Source organism: Petromyzon marinus, chromosome 3 (genome assembly GCF_048934315.1).
Source record: "Petromyzon marinus isolate PM22_M1 ecotype Great Lakes invasive population chromosome 3, UKy_Petmar_22M1.pri1.0, whole genome shotgun sequence".
Lineage (NCBI taxonomy): Eukaryota > Metazoa > Chordata > Hyperoartia > Petromyzontiformes > Petromyzontidae > Petromyzon > Petromyzon marinus.
This window is the reverse complement of record NC_133669.1, coordinates 20,645,793-20,663,334: the sequence shown is the minus strand read 5'-3', so window position 1 is coordinate 20,663,334 and position 17,542 is coordinate 20,645,793. Positions and strand designations below refer to the sequence as shown.

The 17,542-nt window shown below is 50.7% G+C and overlaps 1 protein-coding gene across 3 annotated transcripts; it reads right to left on the bottom strand.

The window, feature by feature from the left end:
* Positions 1-564: 564 nt before the first annotated feature.
* On the bottom strand, positions 565-16,067 carry LOC116956817 (lipopolysaccharide-induced tumor necrosis factor-alpha factor homolog). Of its 3 annotated transcripts, none has more exons than XM_032978674.2 (5): positions 15,988-16,067; positions 8,789-8,875; positions 5,922-6,152; positions 4,872-5,094; positions 565-3,719 (listed from the first exon to the last, which is right to left on the bottom strand). In XM_032978674.2, exons 2-5 carry the CDS (start codon positions 8,838-8,840, stop codon positions 3,614-3,616), a joined length of 612 nt encoding a protein of 203 aa, XP_032834565.1. In that variant the 5' UTR covers positions 8,841-8,875; positions 15,988-16,067; the 3' UTR covers positions 565-3,613. The 3 variants fall into 3 exon arrangements, with proteins under 3 accessions (XP_032834565.1, XP_032834556.1, XP_032834573.1); XM_032978665.2 differs by lacking the exon at positions 15,988-16,067 and adding an exon at positions 15,764-15,981; XM_032978682.2 differs by lacking the exon at positions 15,988-16,067 and adding an exon at positions 15,649-15,767.
* Between the last annotated feature and the right edge of the window lie 1,475 nt (positions 16,068-17,542).

The window sequence follows — 17,542 nt, the reverse complement described above, 5'->3', positions numbered from 1 at the left end:
AGTGACAACGTTGTAGGGTACTTGGGGACCGTGAAAGGGGGAGGGAGGGGAATGAGCGGAGTGGCAAGAGGAGGGAAGATTATGGGCAATAGAGGCGATGATTTATCAGAGGAGGTTAAGGAGGGGGGGGGGCTGCTTAATGTGCAAGGGAAGTTTATTCAAATGGAGAGGTTGCAAGGAGGGAGTGGGCCCGTGAACGGTACTGGGCACAGGTAGAATTAGGGACAGAGAGAGGATTGGGAACGAAGAGGACGAGAGGAGGAGGGGGGGGAATGGAAGACAATGAGAGAGGCGAGATGAGGTGGGGGAGTGGGCGGGGTGGCAAGGCCACGAAGATATGTTTAAGACTATAGTAGGACATTTTAAAAGGCAGCGGTCGTGGAGTAAACGGGGAGACGAAGTGTTAGAATTAAAGGAGAGATTGAAAAAGAAATCGGGGCAGATGCACGTAGGGTACACGAACAGATGCTCCCTCCCTTTCACTGGCTGCCCACAACGCGGCCACGCGTGTCCCGCAGTGCACGTGCGATTCTATATCGTCCGGACAAACAAACACCGCCGTCGGAAAGAGAAAAACGAATCTTTATTACGTGTTTTTAATGTTGTGAAACATGAGAGCGGCAGTAAATGTGTCCAACTGCACTCTGACCACGCCCCCACCCCCCACCCCCAATCTGCCCGAGTTTGGTTCATTTGTCGCGCACAACACGGAGGAATAAGGATTTGCAGTGATTGGGCGCTGGAATGCCCCCTTAATCTGGGTGCGCCTTACATCACATCTCAAATCGATCATCGCAATGCGCAGCTGTAGTTATCGTCTTTTAGCCGAGGGGACGCCCTGATTCACAGCTGTCCCTGTGAAGCAGGTGGTGACGCAGCACTGGCCTGCAAGCGGGCACGAGTCTTGTCAGTGGAGGGCGATGCTACGATTGGTCATTCCAAATAATGATTATTTAACCATTCAAATTTGGCCGATTTTTCACCCGTGGCGCTTACATGGCCGTGCCATCTTTCTGAGAACGTCACGGGACCTTTCAATGTCCACTGCGATGTGGACGAAACGCAGTTGTATTTTATGGTCGATACAAACGCAGTATTCGCCAGGGTGGCCAGGGGATTGAACCGCAAACCTCTGAAACAATAAGCGGCTTAGGCTCCACGATGTCACCGCCCTCCACCTCTCTCCCTCTACCAGCGGCATTTTTGGCAACTGATTTTAATATAGATCCCGTGTGGGTTTAACCGGTCTAAAATTAATGGCTGTTGTGTATCAACATCGAGAATCGTGAAGGCAAAGGCAGACCAGGTGTGGTGCTGGCCTCAACGGTTCTAACCATAACAGGTGCTTGCAAACAGCACTTAACCCCGTACCCCCATCAGTCCATTCAGAAGGCAAACCTCCGTATATAACTGTGTTCCACGCTGCCATGTATGTATATCGTTGAACACTTCCAACGCATTAGGCAAACTACATTTTGATTATATCACCAGGCGGCGGAGGCATCAGAAATCCCCCCCCCCAAAAAAAACCACCTCGACAACAACACAGGTTTCTCCTCGATCTGCGGCGGCAGCCGTAGCAGAGGCACGTAAAGTGAAAGAGCACGGGTAGCACACACAGTGAACACACAATGTTGTTTCTCTGTATATATCTGTGTGTCTATCTGTGTGCGGGACAGCTACCTGCCGTGTAGCGCACGCAGTACACAAACAATGTATTTTTGTACGCGTCTCTGTGCTTCTACCTGTGCAAGACAGCTGCCTGCCATGTAGCGCACACAATACATGCACAATGTCGCCCCCACGTCCGACCGCATAGCTGCATACGAGTTAATTAAAACCGCGTGCTATTCTGAATTTTGGGTATAAATCGGTTAGCCGCATTATGCAGCGCGAAATCGCGCAAACCGAACCCGCGTAGAGCGAGGGAGGAACCTGTGTGTGTGTGTGTGCGAAGAATCACCTTTAAAAAGAAACTCGTGGTTGGTAAATATGACAAAGACTGGCACGCCATCCAAAACCGCATGCGTACCCACATTACTCAGCATGGCTGTGCAACAATAAAAACACACCGTGACCTTTTTCACGTGCAACTGTGGAAAAAGCAAACGTGCAGACGTCCCACAGGTGGCTTGTGTGTCACACACTCACGCAACCACGAGCTAATGGACATCATAGTGGACTGACTTCATTGCCTGCTTTTACAGGCGACGGTACTCCACGGTAAACAATTCCCTACAAAGAGGTCCTCGGCTGGGCAGCCGCAGCGGTAAATCGAACGTTTTTGATAGTGTAAATCGGTCCTGGTGGCTAGCGTGCTGCCCACATAAGGTGCACACACTCGCAGCAATGTTTGAAGCAGAACGTCGTCACCGAGGCCATTCCCTCACTGCTGCTGTGCAGCGTCGCATGCTGCCGTTTTCTAGCGACCGCGTGGCGATACAGAGGACTGGGCCAATCACCGATGGCTGCGATGTCATATCCTGCTCGACCCCCCCCGCCCTCACCACCTCCGGTCACCCACATTCCTTCAGAAAGCCATGTCATGGGAAAGCACCGCAACAGGATATGACATCACAAGGATGCACGGTTGCCGGAAGTGACATCACATCACGACGTGATCGCCATATGAACCTTAAGGCGGGACCCCGGGGTCCGCAATAAAACGGAGGTCAAAATCGTAATTAGTTAATTTATTTTTGGCGACTCCGTCCCACCACACACAACCGCCACGACCCACCTGGCGCGGATCGTTCTGTTGTCGTGTCGTCCAAGCGCAGCGAGGACGAATGCGCAGAAGAAACAAAACTTTTAAACTTTGATTAGCGCATCGTGTAGATGCTCGTCGAGAGGAATAGACTGCCGTATCGTTCGCCTTCAACAGACATAAAATTAAGTCGCAACGCAGCTCATGCGAGAGCCAGAGGCTTATGGACCCCGGGGTCCTGCAGCAGCCGTGACGAACATTTTCATCAGACTTTCAAACACCTTTTTTTAGGCCTGGTTATCACTGCGGCCATTTTTTATTGCAAACTTATGCACCGTCTGCTTCACAATGAACGTTGTTAAAGATACCCTGATGTAATTCGCAAGAGTCGATGCCTTGACGTCATTTGCATTTATGTGCTGGTGTCATGGACCAAAAATTTTTAAAAATGACACCGCAAAGCATTCTGTTGAAATATACATGACAACCATCGCCCTCTACTGTGAAAACTTGGTAGGAGACTCCTGTAAACGAGTCATGAGCCTCGGCGAGGTATTCCTGCATAAACAAGCATAGCAATTGCCTTTAGATGGCCACACATTCATACACACACACGCACCTGAGCGCACACAAAAAATCCAGTGTTATTGGCAGATCTAAAAGATGCCAGGAGTACCTGACTGGTGCAGCCACGAGGCTTTCAGTGACAGATAAAACGTCGTTTGCGTGCAATTCGAAGTTTTAATCGATCACCGGTGCGAAATCGCCAGTTTGAACCAACAACTCTCAAGGTTGAGATATGCTCTCTGTAGAAATCGTGCCGTAGAGTGTGATTTTTCTTTTTTTACGAGCCTTGGGTCAAACCCGCCGTCCGGGTTTCCTTCCGTGGGAAGGCGGCGGAGGCAATCACATGCGCGTGTAGGTGTAGATGTTGGCCTTGCAGTTGGGGCACCGGTGGCGGACGTCGTGGCAGGAGGGGATGCACAGGGGGACGAAGCAGAAGAGCAGCGGTCTGGTGGTGGAGAGAGAGGAGGCGGAAGTTAAGGCGAGAAAGGTGGCGGAGAGTGGGTGGGCGAGTGGTGGGTTGGTGAGGGAGTGGGTGAGTGAGTGGGTGGGTGAGTGAGTGGGTGGGTGAGTGAATGGGTGGGTGGGCGAGTGGTGGGTTGGTGGGCGAGTGGTGGGTTGGTGAGGGAGTGGGTGGGTGGGCGAGTGTTGGGTTGGTGAGGGAGTGGGTGGGTGGGTGGGTGAGTGAGTGAGTGGGTGGGTGAGGGAGTGGGTGGTGGGTGAGTGGTGGGTTGGTGAGGGAGTGGGTGAGTGGGTGAGTGAGTGGGTGGGTGGGCGAGTGGTGGGTGGGCGAGTGGTGGGTTGGTGAGGGAGTGGGTGTTGGGCGAGAAAGGTGGCGGAGAGACGGAGGCAGGCCAAGGGCGGAGTAAAAACAAACCGTGCCACTGCTCGGCAAGTTCAAGAATATCGCACGAATGCAATACAATTTGTATGGTATCAAATGCTTTCATTTTGTATGAATGTTGTGTCGTGATATTTGAAACAAAATGCTTCAGTTACCTATCCCTGTTCTGATATTTCCTGTCACTGATGTCAACCATGGCCGGGAATCTGACACTGATAGCAATATGCTAACCACCGCACCACCACTGTACCCATTATTTATTTATATACATATGGTCTGATTTAATACTCAATTCCCACCGATAACTATGACAACATGACCGTGCACATCTTCCGATTGCTCAGCATTATTGGAGAAACCCACAGTACCTCTATGAGCCAGTAGAGGGAGCAATCAGCACGCGTGTGCCAAGTGAAGTGGAGAGCCGTGGCGCCGCGCTCAGCGCGCTACGAACCCTGCGACACGTGTTCGATTCCCGCTCGTGGCGTAACTAGATTATCAGTTCAGGGGACGAGCCAATCGGTCAGGTGGGGGTCCCAATATTTGATTTCGTTTCGCACGGGGAATCGCTGTCGAAGGCTCGCTGGCAGGAGGACACGGGACGGACTCAGGTGCCACGGGTTGACTGCTTGAGCCGACTTGCAGATGCTCCCACTGCGTTTTAACCACCTGGCGTTCTGCAAGATGTGTGCGAGCGTCGCATACATAGGCACGCACGCACACACACACACGCAGAGGCAACGCGTGACGACTCACATCAGCAACACCAGGCCGGCGAGGAACAATCCGCCCACTATGAGCCAGGCGAGCAAGCCTGGGTAGGTGCTCGTCTTTGTGACCACCGGCTGCTGGCACGACGGGCACGTGACGGCCACGGGGTCTGGCGTGCGCAGGGGCTGCTGCACCACCGTCACGTTGGGCACCATCAAGTAGCCCTGCGGCTGCATCAACTGGGGCGGCAGTGGCTGCCCGGCGTTCGCTGCAACAAAATCACACAAAGACAAAGGATCATAGCCTTAACACACTTGTTGGGTGCAAGTGCTTGTTTGCGAGCGCCTAATGAAGGCAGGGATGAGGAGGGTGGGTGGGCCATGTTTACACACCGAGTCGACCTCGGGGAGGCCCAAGACCAGTTCAGATAATCACCACTGGTGTTGGCAACCATGAGCGGGAATCGAATCAGGGTTGCCGGGGGTTCGTTGTGCAGCGATTAGCGCGCTGCACTAGCGCTCCCCACTTCCGCTGTGCAAGCGCACGTTAATACGACCGCTTCGCCACCACCACGCACGCTCATGCAGAAGACCACACACACACAAGCGGCGAAGCAGCCAGAACCAGCACCAACAATGACCCCAAGCTCTGTTGTCCTATAATTGGGAAATGTGCCCAACTCCAATGATTATTATTCACATATATCACTTTCTTTTCTACAGTTACATGATAATGTCTCACATTAACATCATGCTAATCCCACACATTAACATAGCCACATCCGTGCCCTCGTTTAGGAGGCCGCTCTCCTATCTTACAGTTACATGCTAATTTATCACATTAACATCACTAGCCCCGGCCACTTCTTTATGACCCTTGAGCTACACCCATTTCAAACCTTTTATAACAGTCTGCCTCAGCAGCAGACCACGGCTTTCCCACCTGATGATGGACGCTTGTGTTGCGCCCGAAACGTCGTGATTTACTTTATTTTATACCTACGTGACTTTACCGAAAGAACCAAAGAGTATATATCACTTTCATGAATAAAATAAAACGTCATCGCGGGGAACAGCGGCCGGCCACACAGCTCACCTCCTTGTGGTTCCGGAGGGCCTGGTGGGTATGCCGCTGCAGGGTTGGGCCCCACCAATGGTCCCGCGTAGCTCGGGTGGCCTGGGTAGCCCGGGTGTCCAGGCAGTTGCTGCCTGGGGTAGTCATACGGCGGTGGTGGTGCTTGAGGGCCGTTCGGGCCCTGCAGGAGGTAACCGGGCGGATGGGCATACCCATGTGGCCCCGGATTCTCCCCCCCCATCGGCGCTCCACCTGGGACGCAACGGAAACGGCTCGGCGATCCAGTTTGACCACCTTAGGAATTTCTACAAACACCTTCCCAACCGAGGTGGCCGGCCTGTGTGGCTCCAGAGATCAAATCGCCGAGCCGGCACAACTGAGATCGTGGGTTCGTATCCAGGCAGCTGCAGCAGCAGCCTATATCCAGGCAGCAGCAGCCGCCTGTAATTAAACCTGAGCTCTCAAGTGCATTTAAGTTGCTTTCACCATCACATGATAGACATTGGACTCTACAGCAGGGCAGGTGGGAAAGTTCACTCACAATCCCGGTCGCAGGGCGAGTTGAATTATTATCATCGTAATCATCATCCCTTCGATGTTTATGATGAGGTCAAGGCCGCTCGCTCTGTGCGAAGTCAACTTGTTGTCATGTGCATAGCGTGTTCACCGCTTGTTGCACAAGTTGGTATTTCGAATTCCGGTGGACGCCTTGATTTAATACTGCGGGGGCCTATTAGCAATACAAATTACGGGCCATCTGCTTTAAAGTGGATGTCAAAGATTCCGAAGTTACTTGCAAAAGCAAGACATTGTGCCCTGGTGCCGGCGTCCAAATTTGTCATATTTGAAGAAGGTGACTGGAAAACTCTTGAATTGTAATTGTACCCCGCAACCATCGCGCTCCCCCCCCCCCCCCCTACTGTGAAAAGTTGGCAGGACCCTTTTTGAAAAATAGTTGTGAGACTTCGTGAGGCTTTCTTGGGTTAAGTAGGACCATCCTCAAAAGGAATTTTAAAAACCCATCAGAATATGGAATTTCGACTCAAGGCTGAAGGCTGCCGGCTAAGATTAATGCCACCGTGACTTTCAGGGACGCCGCCATAGCACTGCGGTGACATCACTGCGGTGACATCACTGCGGTGACATCACTGCGGTGACATCACTGCGGTGACATCACTGCGGTGACATCACTGCGGTGACATCACTGCGGTACTGCTGCCCTTTAGTTCAACAGACGCATTTGAATGTTGCTTTAAATTCCATTTTAAATCAATAACGAAGCCACACAGCTCACACGTTGAATAGCGTGGGACGCACAGCTATCGGGACATATCGAGTAGGCCTCGGCAAGGTAAGGTAAAAGGTAAAAACAACGAGCCTACCTTTACCCTACCTTTTACCTTTCCACAAAACAATCACTCTACCCTACCTTTTACCCTTCAGCAGGTAAGGTTTAAGGTTCAAAGCAACGAGCCTACCTTTACCCTGCCTTTTACCCTTACCCCATACAAATTACTCGATTACAGGGTAATTACTGGGGTACTACACATGAAAAAGGTTTATAACAGGTAAATGCTAGGTAGAGCGCTTTATTCATATAGAATGCTCTCAATGATTCCAATTTTACACACTTTCTTTTAACTCACTCTGTCTGTTGATGTTGTCATTGTTGTTGTCGTTGTTGCATACTCAAATCTTGTAACTTAATTTTAACCCACTTCCAAATGTGGTTTCAACTACAAACTTGTTTTTTACAAATAAAATAAAAAATATTTTTAAACATTATTTTTTATTTGTTATGTTTCGGCTTGGGTCTAATTGTCCACTGTCAACTGACGTTGGCTGTAATTGGCCACGGTCCCTTACGTTGGCTGTAATTGGCCACGGTCCCTTACGTTGTGGCAAGCTTCGGGGCCACTTCCTGGAGTCGTGGACTCGTGGAGTTCTGACATTACTAGTAGGGTACATTTCATAACGGCATGTTTTTAATAAAGCTTTGTCTAAAATATTACTTATTAAATGTAGGCCACGGACTGCGCCCACGGAGCTTTTAGCGGTAAACAAGGCACCGTAGTTACCGGGTTAGTACTTTGCGTCACCTTTACCCTACCGGGTAATTCTTCCTAGCGACCTTTACCCTACCCTTTGCCTTACCCCTTGGCATGTCGACACCTTTACCCTTTACCCGTTTACCCGGTAAAAAGGTAAATTACCTTACCTTGCCGAGGCCTAATATCGAGCACAGATTAAAGCCTATATGAGCACAATTCCATTGTGTCTTTCCACGGTTAAATAAATGAATAAAATATACTCTTTGGTTATATTGGGTAAAGTCACGTAGGTAAAAAATAAAATACCTACGTGACTTTACCCAATAGAACCAAAGAGTATGGATCCTAGCAGTCACGAAAGCTTTAAATCTAGAATTGAATAAAATATGTTTTAGTCCACCAGTCTATTTATTGTATTTCCAGACCAATATCATCCAACAGCAGGTTTCGATTTTTCTGGGTCCCATCAGCAGTCAGGCTTGTTAAGCAAAAGCTGCCAGGTTACAGGATGTTATTGGTAAGAGCACTCCATAAAAAAAACTGTGGGATCCCGCTGAACGCGAAAAGCAACAGTGTACACAAACTCACAACGCATTTCCGCTGACCATTACGGGTGAAAGCATAACAAAACAAATCTACAACTTAGTTTACTGGACATCTGTGAAAAAAAGCTTCATAACTCATTGGATTTCTCAAGGATAAATCACGATTTTGATTCTAACATTTCCCCTCTATCCATCTATCCACCTGCACGTGGCACTTGAGACTGGACAACTCAAGGTGAGACCATTGGGAGGGGGGGGGACGGAGGAGTGGGGGTGGGGGGGTGCAACTCACCTGGAGCCTTGTTGAAGTCATTTCCGAACTGGTCTGGAGGAGGCACATTCATACTTGCTGCTCAATAACAGACGAGGTATGTGCGGTCTGTTTAGAAAACAAACAGCAGCAGCAGGGGTTAACAAATAAGTCACTCAGATATCGTCATGTGCTGCGAAACTACCCCAACCCGCTGGACTATGAAGGCAATTGAGCCGAGATAAGGGCAGTACAGCAAGTGTGTGTTTGTGACTTGTCTATGGATTTATTTTGTTCAAATCTTATCCCATAATAGGCGTCAGCTTGATAATGGGTCCGCACAGCTCGACCTAAGTCCCCACTTGGTCCTACATTGTCCCGATGCATCACACCTGGTTCTGCAAAGACCACACCTGTGTTCCAAAAATCTTCAAGTGGTCCCTACGCACGGTCCCAACCTGGCCTAAAGTGCCGCCCCCCCCCCCCCCCATGTGATTCCACGTACCTAGGCTGTCAAATAATGCACATAGGAACCTTGACCTAACCATTATGAGCCACCCCTAAAAGCTGCCCCCTGGATGTCTCCAGATCTGATTAACTTTCAGTAATTTCGAGTGCCCTGGAGACAAACGATATAGTTCCCCTTAATTATCCCTGGCAAGTTCTATATTTGTGACCCTGGGTCTATGAAAGGTGGCATCCGTGGGGGTTTCACGGATGCCACATCCGAAATTTAAATCAGGTTTATTAATTCCGAAATGAAAATGAAAGATGGTTGTCTCCCAAGATTGCTGGGAAGAAGTGATTTTTTTCATGTTATAGCCTAGGACTACAGAATTTAATACCTGGAAGTTTTGATGACTGCCGAATCAAAATATAGCATCAGATATTCATTAACTCGTTTCCGGAAAAGTATGATGCTAAAACCGATAAAGGCTGACCGAGACTCAAGACTGTTTAAGGAGGGTGCATTGTAACATTGAGCCGATTCCATTCATGGGTGTTTGGCAACATGTGGGAGAAACCCAGGATACCTTGAACTAAAACTCACGCATGCACACACACACACACACGATGAGGCAACACTCGGTCAAGTTCCGCACAACGCGAAGCACTCGTGAGCATCGCCGAGGAGCACACAAGCATCCAAACAAGAAGCGGGCAATCGGTCTTTTTCATATATCCGTCTCTCCACATTATTAAATATAAACGTATATTATTTCTATTTTTTTTTTACACAAAACCCATCGGGCCCCAATGGGCTTCTGGGAGTGGATAATGTCTGCAGCGTTGGTTCACGAAAAGCAAATCTCTCTGGACCTGTTTTGACGCACAGTCTCTCATCAGCAGAGTCGGGCTTGCTCAAGTCAATGCTGGCGAGCTGCCATTACTACACCATTTAAAGATACGGATCCTCATACAACGCAGAAAATCATACGACGCGTAACCGTAATATGAATTAGCGTCACATTGGAGAACACGAGCAACAAAGCGAAAAACTCGTCTCTCAAAAACTTCCCTGGGCCACTTCGCGATGTTCCGACAGCGAGATTCCTCTGTAAGTGGAAGACCGAACCTTTTGTGTACTGAAGGGAAAGGCTCACTCACCCACAAGTCATCACATTTCTGTCTCTGTTGACACAATGTAGGGGGCAGTGTACCCCCCCCTCTCCTCCAACTGGAAGCTGGCAGAGCCAGATTTGCCTCATGCGCCTCAGAGCTCCAACATACCCGAGGTACAGCAAAAATGTCGAATATAAACACGTATTTTTAACAGGGGGCGATGACCAGAAATAGCACATGTAAATTGCAGTACAAAGCAGTTTAGGTTTTTTTTTATGCACCCATACCATACCAGAGTAGAGAACAGTATGCCATGTTATAACAGGGCCAGAATGATGAGTTTTGGCAAAAAGAGAAAATGTTTGTTCATAAATGTTTACCCCCCCCCCGCCCGCCCCAATGTTGCGGGTCAATTATTTAGAACGTTATCATTTGTGACCCTGGGTCTATGAAAGGTTGCATCCGTGGGGGTTTCACGGATGCCACATCCGAAATTGAAATCAGGTTTATTAATTCCGAAACGAAAATGAAAGATGGTTGTCTCCCAAGATTGCTGGGAAGAAGTGTTTTTTTCATGTTATAGCCTAGGACTACAGAATTTAATACCTGGAAATTTTGATGACTGCCGAATCAAAATATTGCATCAGATATTCATTAACTCGTTTCCGGAAAAGTGTGACGCTAAAACCGATAAAATTGTGACAAACCTACGACTTATTTGGTTCTTTCGGTAAAGTCACGTAGAATGAGAATAAAATAACAAATTGATAAAATAAAATAACAATAATATATATAACATTCATGAGAATATTATTGTGTTATTTTATTTTATCAATTTATTATTTTAGTCTCATTCTACGTGACTTTACCGAAAGAACCAAAGAAGATGAATCCTTGCAGTCACGAAAGCTTTAAATCGAAACCTACGACTACTACTTGTGCGATTCAGAGGAGCGATTTACCCACAAGCGAGAATCAACTCAGGTCGCCGGGATCGTATATCAGCGCGCTAACTGCTACGCTATCGCTCCCCGCTACAAGCAGGAGATACAAAGACAAAGATCCCACGTATAATCTTCACAACACTGTTGGGGCAAGTGCTGTTAGGCCGGCACGGCACATGAGGGGGTCGGTGGCCAGCACCACGCCCGACCGCCTCTGTCTCCCCAGTGGCGAGGTTTACACACCGCACCAGGTACTCGCTTGAGGCTGAGTCGACCTAGGGGAGGGCTAGGACCGGTTCAGATAATCATCACCGCTGTTGGCCATGAGCGGAAATCGAACTCTTAAGTCACCGGGTTCATAGCACAGTGCGCTAACCGCTACACTACCGCTTCCCCGCACACAGAGAGGAAGGGAGGCTCTTATTTCCCGTTGTATTCTAAATGCCGTGAGTTACCGGCCCACGATTCTCCGAGATCTTAACTGAAGAGTTACCATATTCTTGGTTCTTTCGGTAAAGTCACGTAGAAGGGAAACCGAAAGAACCAAGAATATGAATCCCTGCAGTCACAAAAGCTTTAAATCAAAATTGAAGAGTTACCCTTTTCTCCCCGGGTGAATTTGACTAAACAAATACCGACCCCCCAAATTCCAAACGCATCACGAGTAATGTTGTCGGGCCAGTCCCTGGGTGTGGTAGCGTTGCGTTGCAATAATTTAGCTCAAGTTGACCCCCCCCCTCCCCACAAATGACTACGAGTTGTCGCAATGTAATCGAGCTTCTTACGTAGTACAATAACGTACATGGCCTAGCGGCCCACGCGTGGACTCTGGGACTCATAAACAGCACGGCCGTGTGTGCTCAGATTTTAAACCATTTAATTATTATCCACGCTGACAGTGAAGCACAAGCACAATGAGCCAAAACTCAGCGCGAATTAAAAATACATTATTTAGTTAATTTTTTCTGGTTTTAGTTTAGTTTCATTTATTAGGCATAGCCATGTGAGCCATGCGGCTCTTGACTCGGGTGCAACCGCAACAAACAAAAACATGCACAAAGAACATCTTCGAGTGACGACGCGCAACAGAATCCAGGAAAAAAACCAGCAAAATCTTCCAGAAAAAAGCACCGTATATCAATGCTGTGTGCAAAAATCCCAGTGGGATGCATGTCAAACAATAACAACCATAAGACAATTTAGATTAAAGTTATCAGGCTAACTCCGTACTTCAACAAACACACATGGCTTAACCATAGGTAATAGTCGACGTTTCGGGCAATAGGCTCTTTTTCACTCATATGCTATGAAGAAGGGCAATTTGCTGAAACGTCGCAGGCTGCGTGTTTGTTGTTGTTGTTTGTGGGGAGCGGTGGTGCAGTGGTTGGCACGCTGCACTACGAACCCGGCCACCCGAGTTCGATTCCCGTTCACGGCGACCAACGCCAAGTGGCGGGTATCTGAACCGATCCCGGACCTCCTGTAGGTCGATTCCGTTTTAAAATGAGTACCTGGTGCGATGTGCAAACGTCGCCAGTAAGGAGACAGTCGTGATGTTGGCCACCCACCCCAGAGTGTGCCATGCGGGCCTTCATAGGTGCTACTTCGCTAACAGCACTTGCCCCAACAGGTCTCCTCATGCTTGTTGTGCGTGTGTGATGTGTACAGTAGAGTGTTTATATCACGGTTGCCGAGCACAGGCCCAAAACGCCAAGTGGCCAGCAGCAGACAGCACTCCCCTAAGATGTAACGGATGAGGGTTAACTCGTTTGCTTGAACCGACACAGGCGATATGCGGGAATTCCAGAGTGGAGCAGCGTGAGAAAACAAGAAGAGACGCCTTGTTTGTGAACTGCATTGTGGTGGCGGTGGCTGCTTTGTGTCCTGTCACAGGGTTTCGTGTTACGTGAAACGCAATACCACCATCGAGGTGAAATGGTCGTCGTTAATCTGAATCCACATATGACCCCATTAGAGCGCTAAAAGCCGAAATAAGAAATAAAACCCCCTGCTAAGGGGCCATTCGAGTGAACTCAAGACGTAAATGAGATTTGGCTTCCCGGCCAGGAGAAGCCTGAGTCAGGGGGGAGGAGGGTTAAGATTGAGGTCGTCCCATTAGAGGAGGGCCGTGCGTGGGAGGACAGCACTCGGATGGCGGAGTCACGAAACTGAACGGCCACACAGCACCCTCGTTGCGCCCAGCCGCCACCCTAAACACGGGGCTAAGGCCCCGAAGGACTTCTGCGTGACCTCTCAAGGCCACCGTCGCTGGCGATGGCGCATCGACGGTGACCGTGACAGATGGTCACGGTTACGGTGATCAACGTTCATGGTGGTCCAGATGTATTGTGACCTACATTTAAATCTCTAAACCAATTTTTTTTTCAAGTAAGGTTGATTTAAAACAGAAATTAATATGCTAACAAAAAAAGTGAGGGGGGGGGGTACATTAATTGGGGGTGACAAGACGTCTGTACCACCCGAATACTAAATCGGATATCATCACTTCTGCCAGCAGCCACTCACGTGGCTACCACGGACGTGGGCGGGTTGACTTCAATCGCCACCACACGCACACAATGGGGAGGGGGGGCAGGGGGGGGCTCAAGACACATTGCTTGTTTATATGACCATACACAGCTGGGCACATTTCACCCAGCTCGATGGTAAACGGACTACAACCGGACCACGACTTAACGCTTCCATCTCCAAAAGGGCCAACAATGGGGAAGCCGCGAATTGCCCCGCAAATAATTCGAGTCAAGAGCGGTAAGCGGCGGCGCACATTGGGACGACTGAAGACCGCTCATAACCGCCGTTGAGTTTGAACTCTCGGAAGGCCCACACTTGGCCAGGCTACGGACAAAAAGCAACCGAAGCCCCCATCACACGTCAGGGGGGTAGGGAGGTGGGGGCACTAAAAGCCACCAGGGGGTCCGCGCCAGTGGCCCGCGGGCCTAGACTGCACTACGACATATATGTATGGCCTTTTGGCTGTCTCTGGTGTGGACCAATCAGTTTCAAGGGCAATGCCAAATATGATCAGAGTGTGTTTTTTTTTTGCATTCTGACCACAGGCATTGTGGTTCATGCAGACATGGTTCCTCGTAAAAGGTTTCAGTTTGGTGTTTTAACATCTTAACACAACCTGTGTTTTTTCTTTGGTTACCGAAAGAACCAAAGAAGATGAATCCTTGCAGTCACGAAAGCTTTAAATCGAAATACAACCTGTTTTGTTGCCAGAAAGAAGGGAAAAAAACCCTATTATTATATTGTGATACTGGCAAAGGTGGTCCCATGATGTAGTGAATTGTTAAACCGGTTACACATGGAGGTTGCTGTCTGTCAACTCGCGGTGGCTTCTCGAGGCTGACAGGTAAAATAACGAACGTGCCTTTGAGCTTGATAGATAACAAAGTGAAATTTCGAGTGGAACCCGAGCGCATAATACACATCGCAGTGGGATATGTGGACGGATGGTTTAAGTGTACAGCACGCGCAAACGCACAAATGTGTGGTTCATAACGGAAAGCTCATTTCGCATCCTTGAGTCGAAAAAAGTTCAAAACTTGTATGTTTCACCTGCTGGGACATTCCTCAATGCGTGGCAAAAAAAAATGTGCATTAGCGGTTACCGGTTGTTCAAATGTCACGCGTTAGTAACGTGCACTGTGAAGATGAACCTACGGTATTGAAGTGCTTCCACGTGGCTATCCACTGCTGGATGAATAACCCAGCCCCCGCCACGCTCCATAGCGAGACACCATTCGCGTTGACCTGCGGCGTGTGTGTCACGTCGTGTTTGACGATTCGTTGACGATTGACGTGGTAGACCTCGAGCAAAGGTGCTCTATAAATAGGGTGCCGTATAAAAAAAAAAACCCCCGAGGCATATCGTTGCGCGTTCGTGTCTCGTTTTTTTTTCATCATTTTCCACACGCAAGTTACAAGTCAACTACTAAACCTCTTAACGCGCTACCTGTACCGACACGTCAATGGCATCCGGGCTGTGTTCAAACCGCAAGAGCCCAGCAATGTAGGAAAAACGTGTTTTTCCCCGAGATTACGAACAACGCAAGATTCTGATTATGCCAAACAAATGACTGCGCTTACAGCCAAACGCGCTCTGAACACCGCACAAAAGCCCCTGCCAAGAAGCTCGCGATCAACTTTAAAAACGTTGTTGTTTTTGGTTAATCCACTGCTGGATGAGAGCCCGACTCGAGCACGCCGGTTAATTTTGTTTGACCATACTTCATCACGACGGTCAGTGGCGGGTTGAAGGAGGCGATTGGGGGGGGGGGGGTGGATAGCACGTGGGAACAACTACAGTACAACTATGGATGTCCTTGACCAAAGTTCTACCGTTGCTCGCTCGCATTCACCACCCCTTACCGACACAGCGAGGTGAAGTATGGTCGTGTAAACAACAGCACGCGCGAACTCCCTGGACGCGTTGAAACACAGGCTGTAGAAGTAGCCAGCGCATCACGGCACACGGACATTGTACCTGGTGGCTCACGGTGTTGTGTGAAGATGGTGGCAATGTCCCGTCTTTGCGAACGGAACTAATTACGCAACTCGATACGCCGCTGCCGTCGCCGCTGCGACAACAACAACAACAGGAGTGAGAGAGGGAGAGAGACTGCTCCAAGTTGCTTTCCCGGACAGCACACGACGAGGTGGGCGCGACTCAATGCCAGAGGCCGAGACGTGAAGAGGAGAGAGACGAACCTCGAAGCGCTGCAGCGACTGTGGCGGGATCCGCCGCTCACGGATCTCCACCCCACCCCACTCCCCCCACTCCCCCACCCCCCACTGTTGCGTCACGAACCCGTAGGGGTTGGCAAGAGGCAGCCGCATGCCGCTGTTGTGGCCAGAAAGCGGCGGCTCTCAACCGGGGGGCCGGGTGGGTCGGGGTGGGGGTACGAGGACCCCCCCCCGGGTGGGTCGGGGTACGAGGACCCCCCCCCGGGTGGGTCGGGGTACGAGGACCCCCCCCCCGGGTGGGTCGGGGTGGGGGGTACGAGGACCCCCCCGGGTGGGTCGGGGTGGGGGTACGAGGACCCCCCCCCGGGTGGGTCGGGGTACGAGGACCCCCCCCCGGGTGGGTCGGGGTACGAGGACCCCACCCCCGGGTGGGTCGGGGTGGGGGTACGAGGACCCCCCCCGGGTGGGTCGGGGTGGGGGGTACGAGGACCCCCCCCCCGGGTGGGTCGGGGTGGGGGTACGAGGACCCCCCCCCCCGGGTGGTCGGGGTGGGGGTACGAGGACCCCCCCCGGGTGGGTCGGGGTGGGGGTACGAGGACCCCCCCCCCGGGTGGGTCGGGGTGGGGGTACGAGGACCCCCCCCGGGTGGGTCGCGGTGGGGGTACGAGGACCCCCCCCCCGGGTGGGTCGGGGTGGGGGTACGAGGACCCCCCCCGGGTGGGTCGCGGTGGGGGTACGAGGACCCCCCCGGGTGGGTCGCGGTGGGGGTACGAGGACCCCCCCCGGGTGGGTCGGTGTGGGGGTACGAGGACCCCCCCCCGGGTGGGTCGGGGTGGGGGTACGAGGACCCCCCCCCGGGTGGGTCGGGGTGGGGGTACGAGGACCCCCCCCGGGTGGGTCGGGGTGGGAGTACGAGGACCCAACCCCCCCCCCCGGGTGGGTCGGGGAGGGGGTACGAGGACCCCCCCCTCGCCTGGGTGGGGGGGCTGGGGGTACGAGGACTCCCCCCCTCGCCTGGGTGGGGGGGCTGGGGGTACTTGGCAATGTCCCCGGGTGTTGGTACGCGAGGTGATTCATGTGAACGTTGTGAAATTTCATCACGCCACGAGAGTCGGCCGCGCCACCCAACACACGCCGTCATTTCACAACAAATTGGGTTTTTTTATTTCCATCCGATTAAAGTTGGAACGATGTGTGGCCGAAGTGCTTTCGTTGCGAATGTCAAGCGTCCGACCAACTTTCCATCGGTTCTTGTAACAAAATAACTGCGATTAAAGAAAATGTGTAAAATCTACGCGGCGATAACCTACAACTGTTTGTGTGTATATAAAGAGACCTTTCTAAACTCCTTGATGGTAAACGATGCCGCTTCCGAGAGTAACCCAGCGAGAGCGAACGAATTCCGTGTATTTTTTTGGGATTCGTTTGCCGTTACTTAGCTGGTCAGGAGACCTCACGAAACGCAGAATTGGCTGAAACAAAATTGCTGTTCCTTATTCGTGACATTTATTCCTTCCAGAACCACGCTTGGTTGGATCAGCTTTAAAACAAAGAAAATCAACGAGGGATCCGGAACACA

What these genes read in the sequence shown, in the direction of transcription:
- LOC116956817 (XM_032978674.2), bottom strand. Translation starts at nt 8,840, where the DNA reads ATGAATGTGCCTCCTCCAGACCAGTTCGGAAATGACTTCAACAAGGCT. An exon ending in TGACTTCAACAAGGCTCCAG is followed by an intron (nt 6,153 to 8,788) that starts GTGAGTTGCACC and finishes GTTGCGTCCCAG; the next exon opens with GTGGAGCGCCGATGGGGGGG. An exon ending in CCCTCCGGAACCACAAGGAG is followed by an intron (nt 5,095 to 5,921) that starts GTGAGCTGTGTG and finishes ATTTTGTTGCAG; the next exon opens with CGAACGCCGGGCAGCCACTG.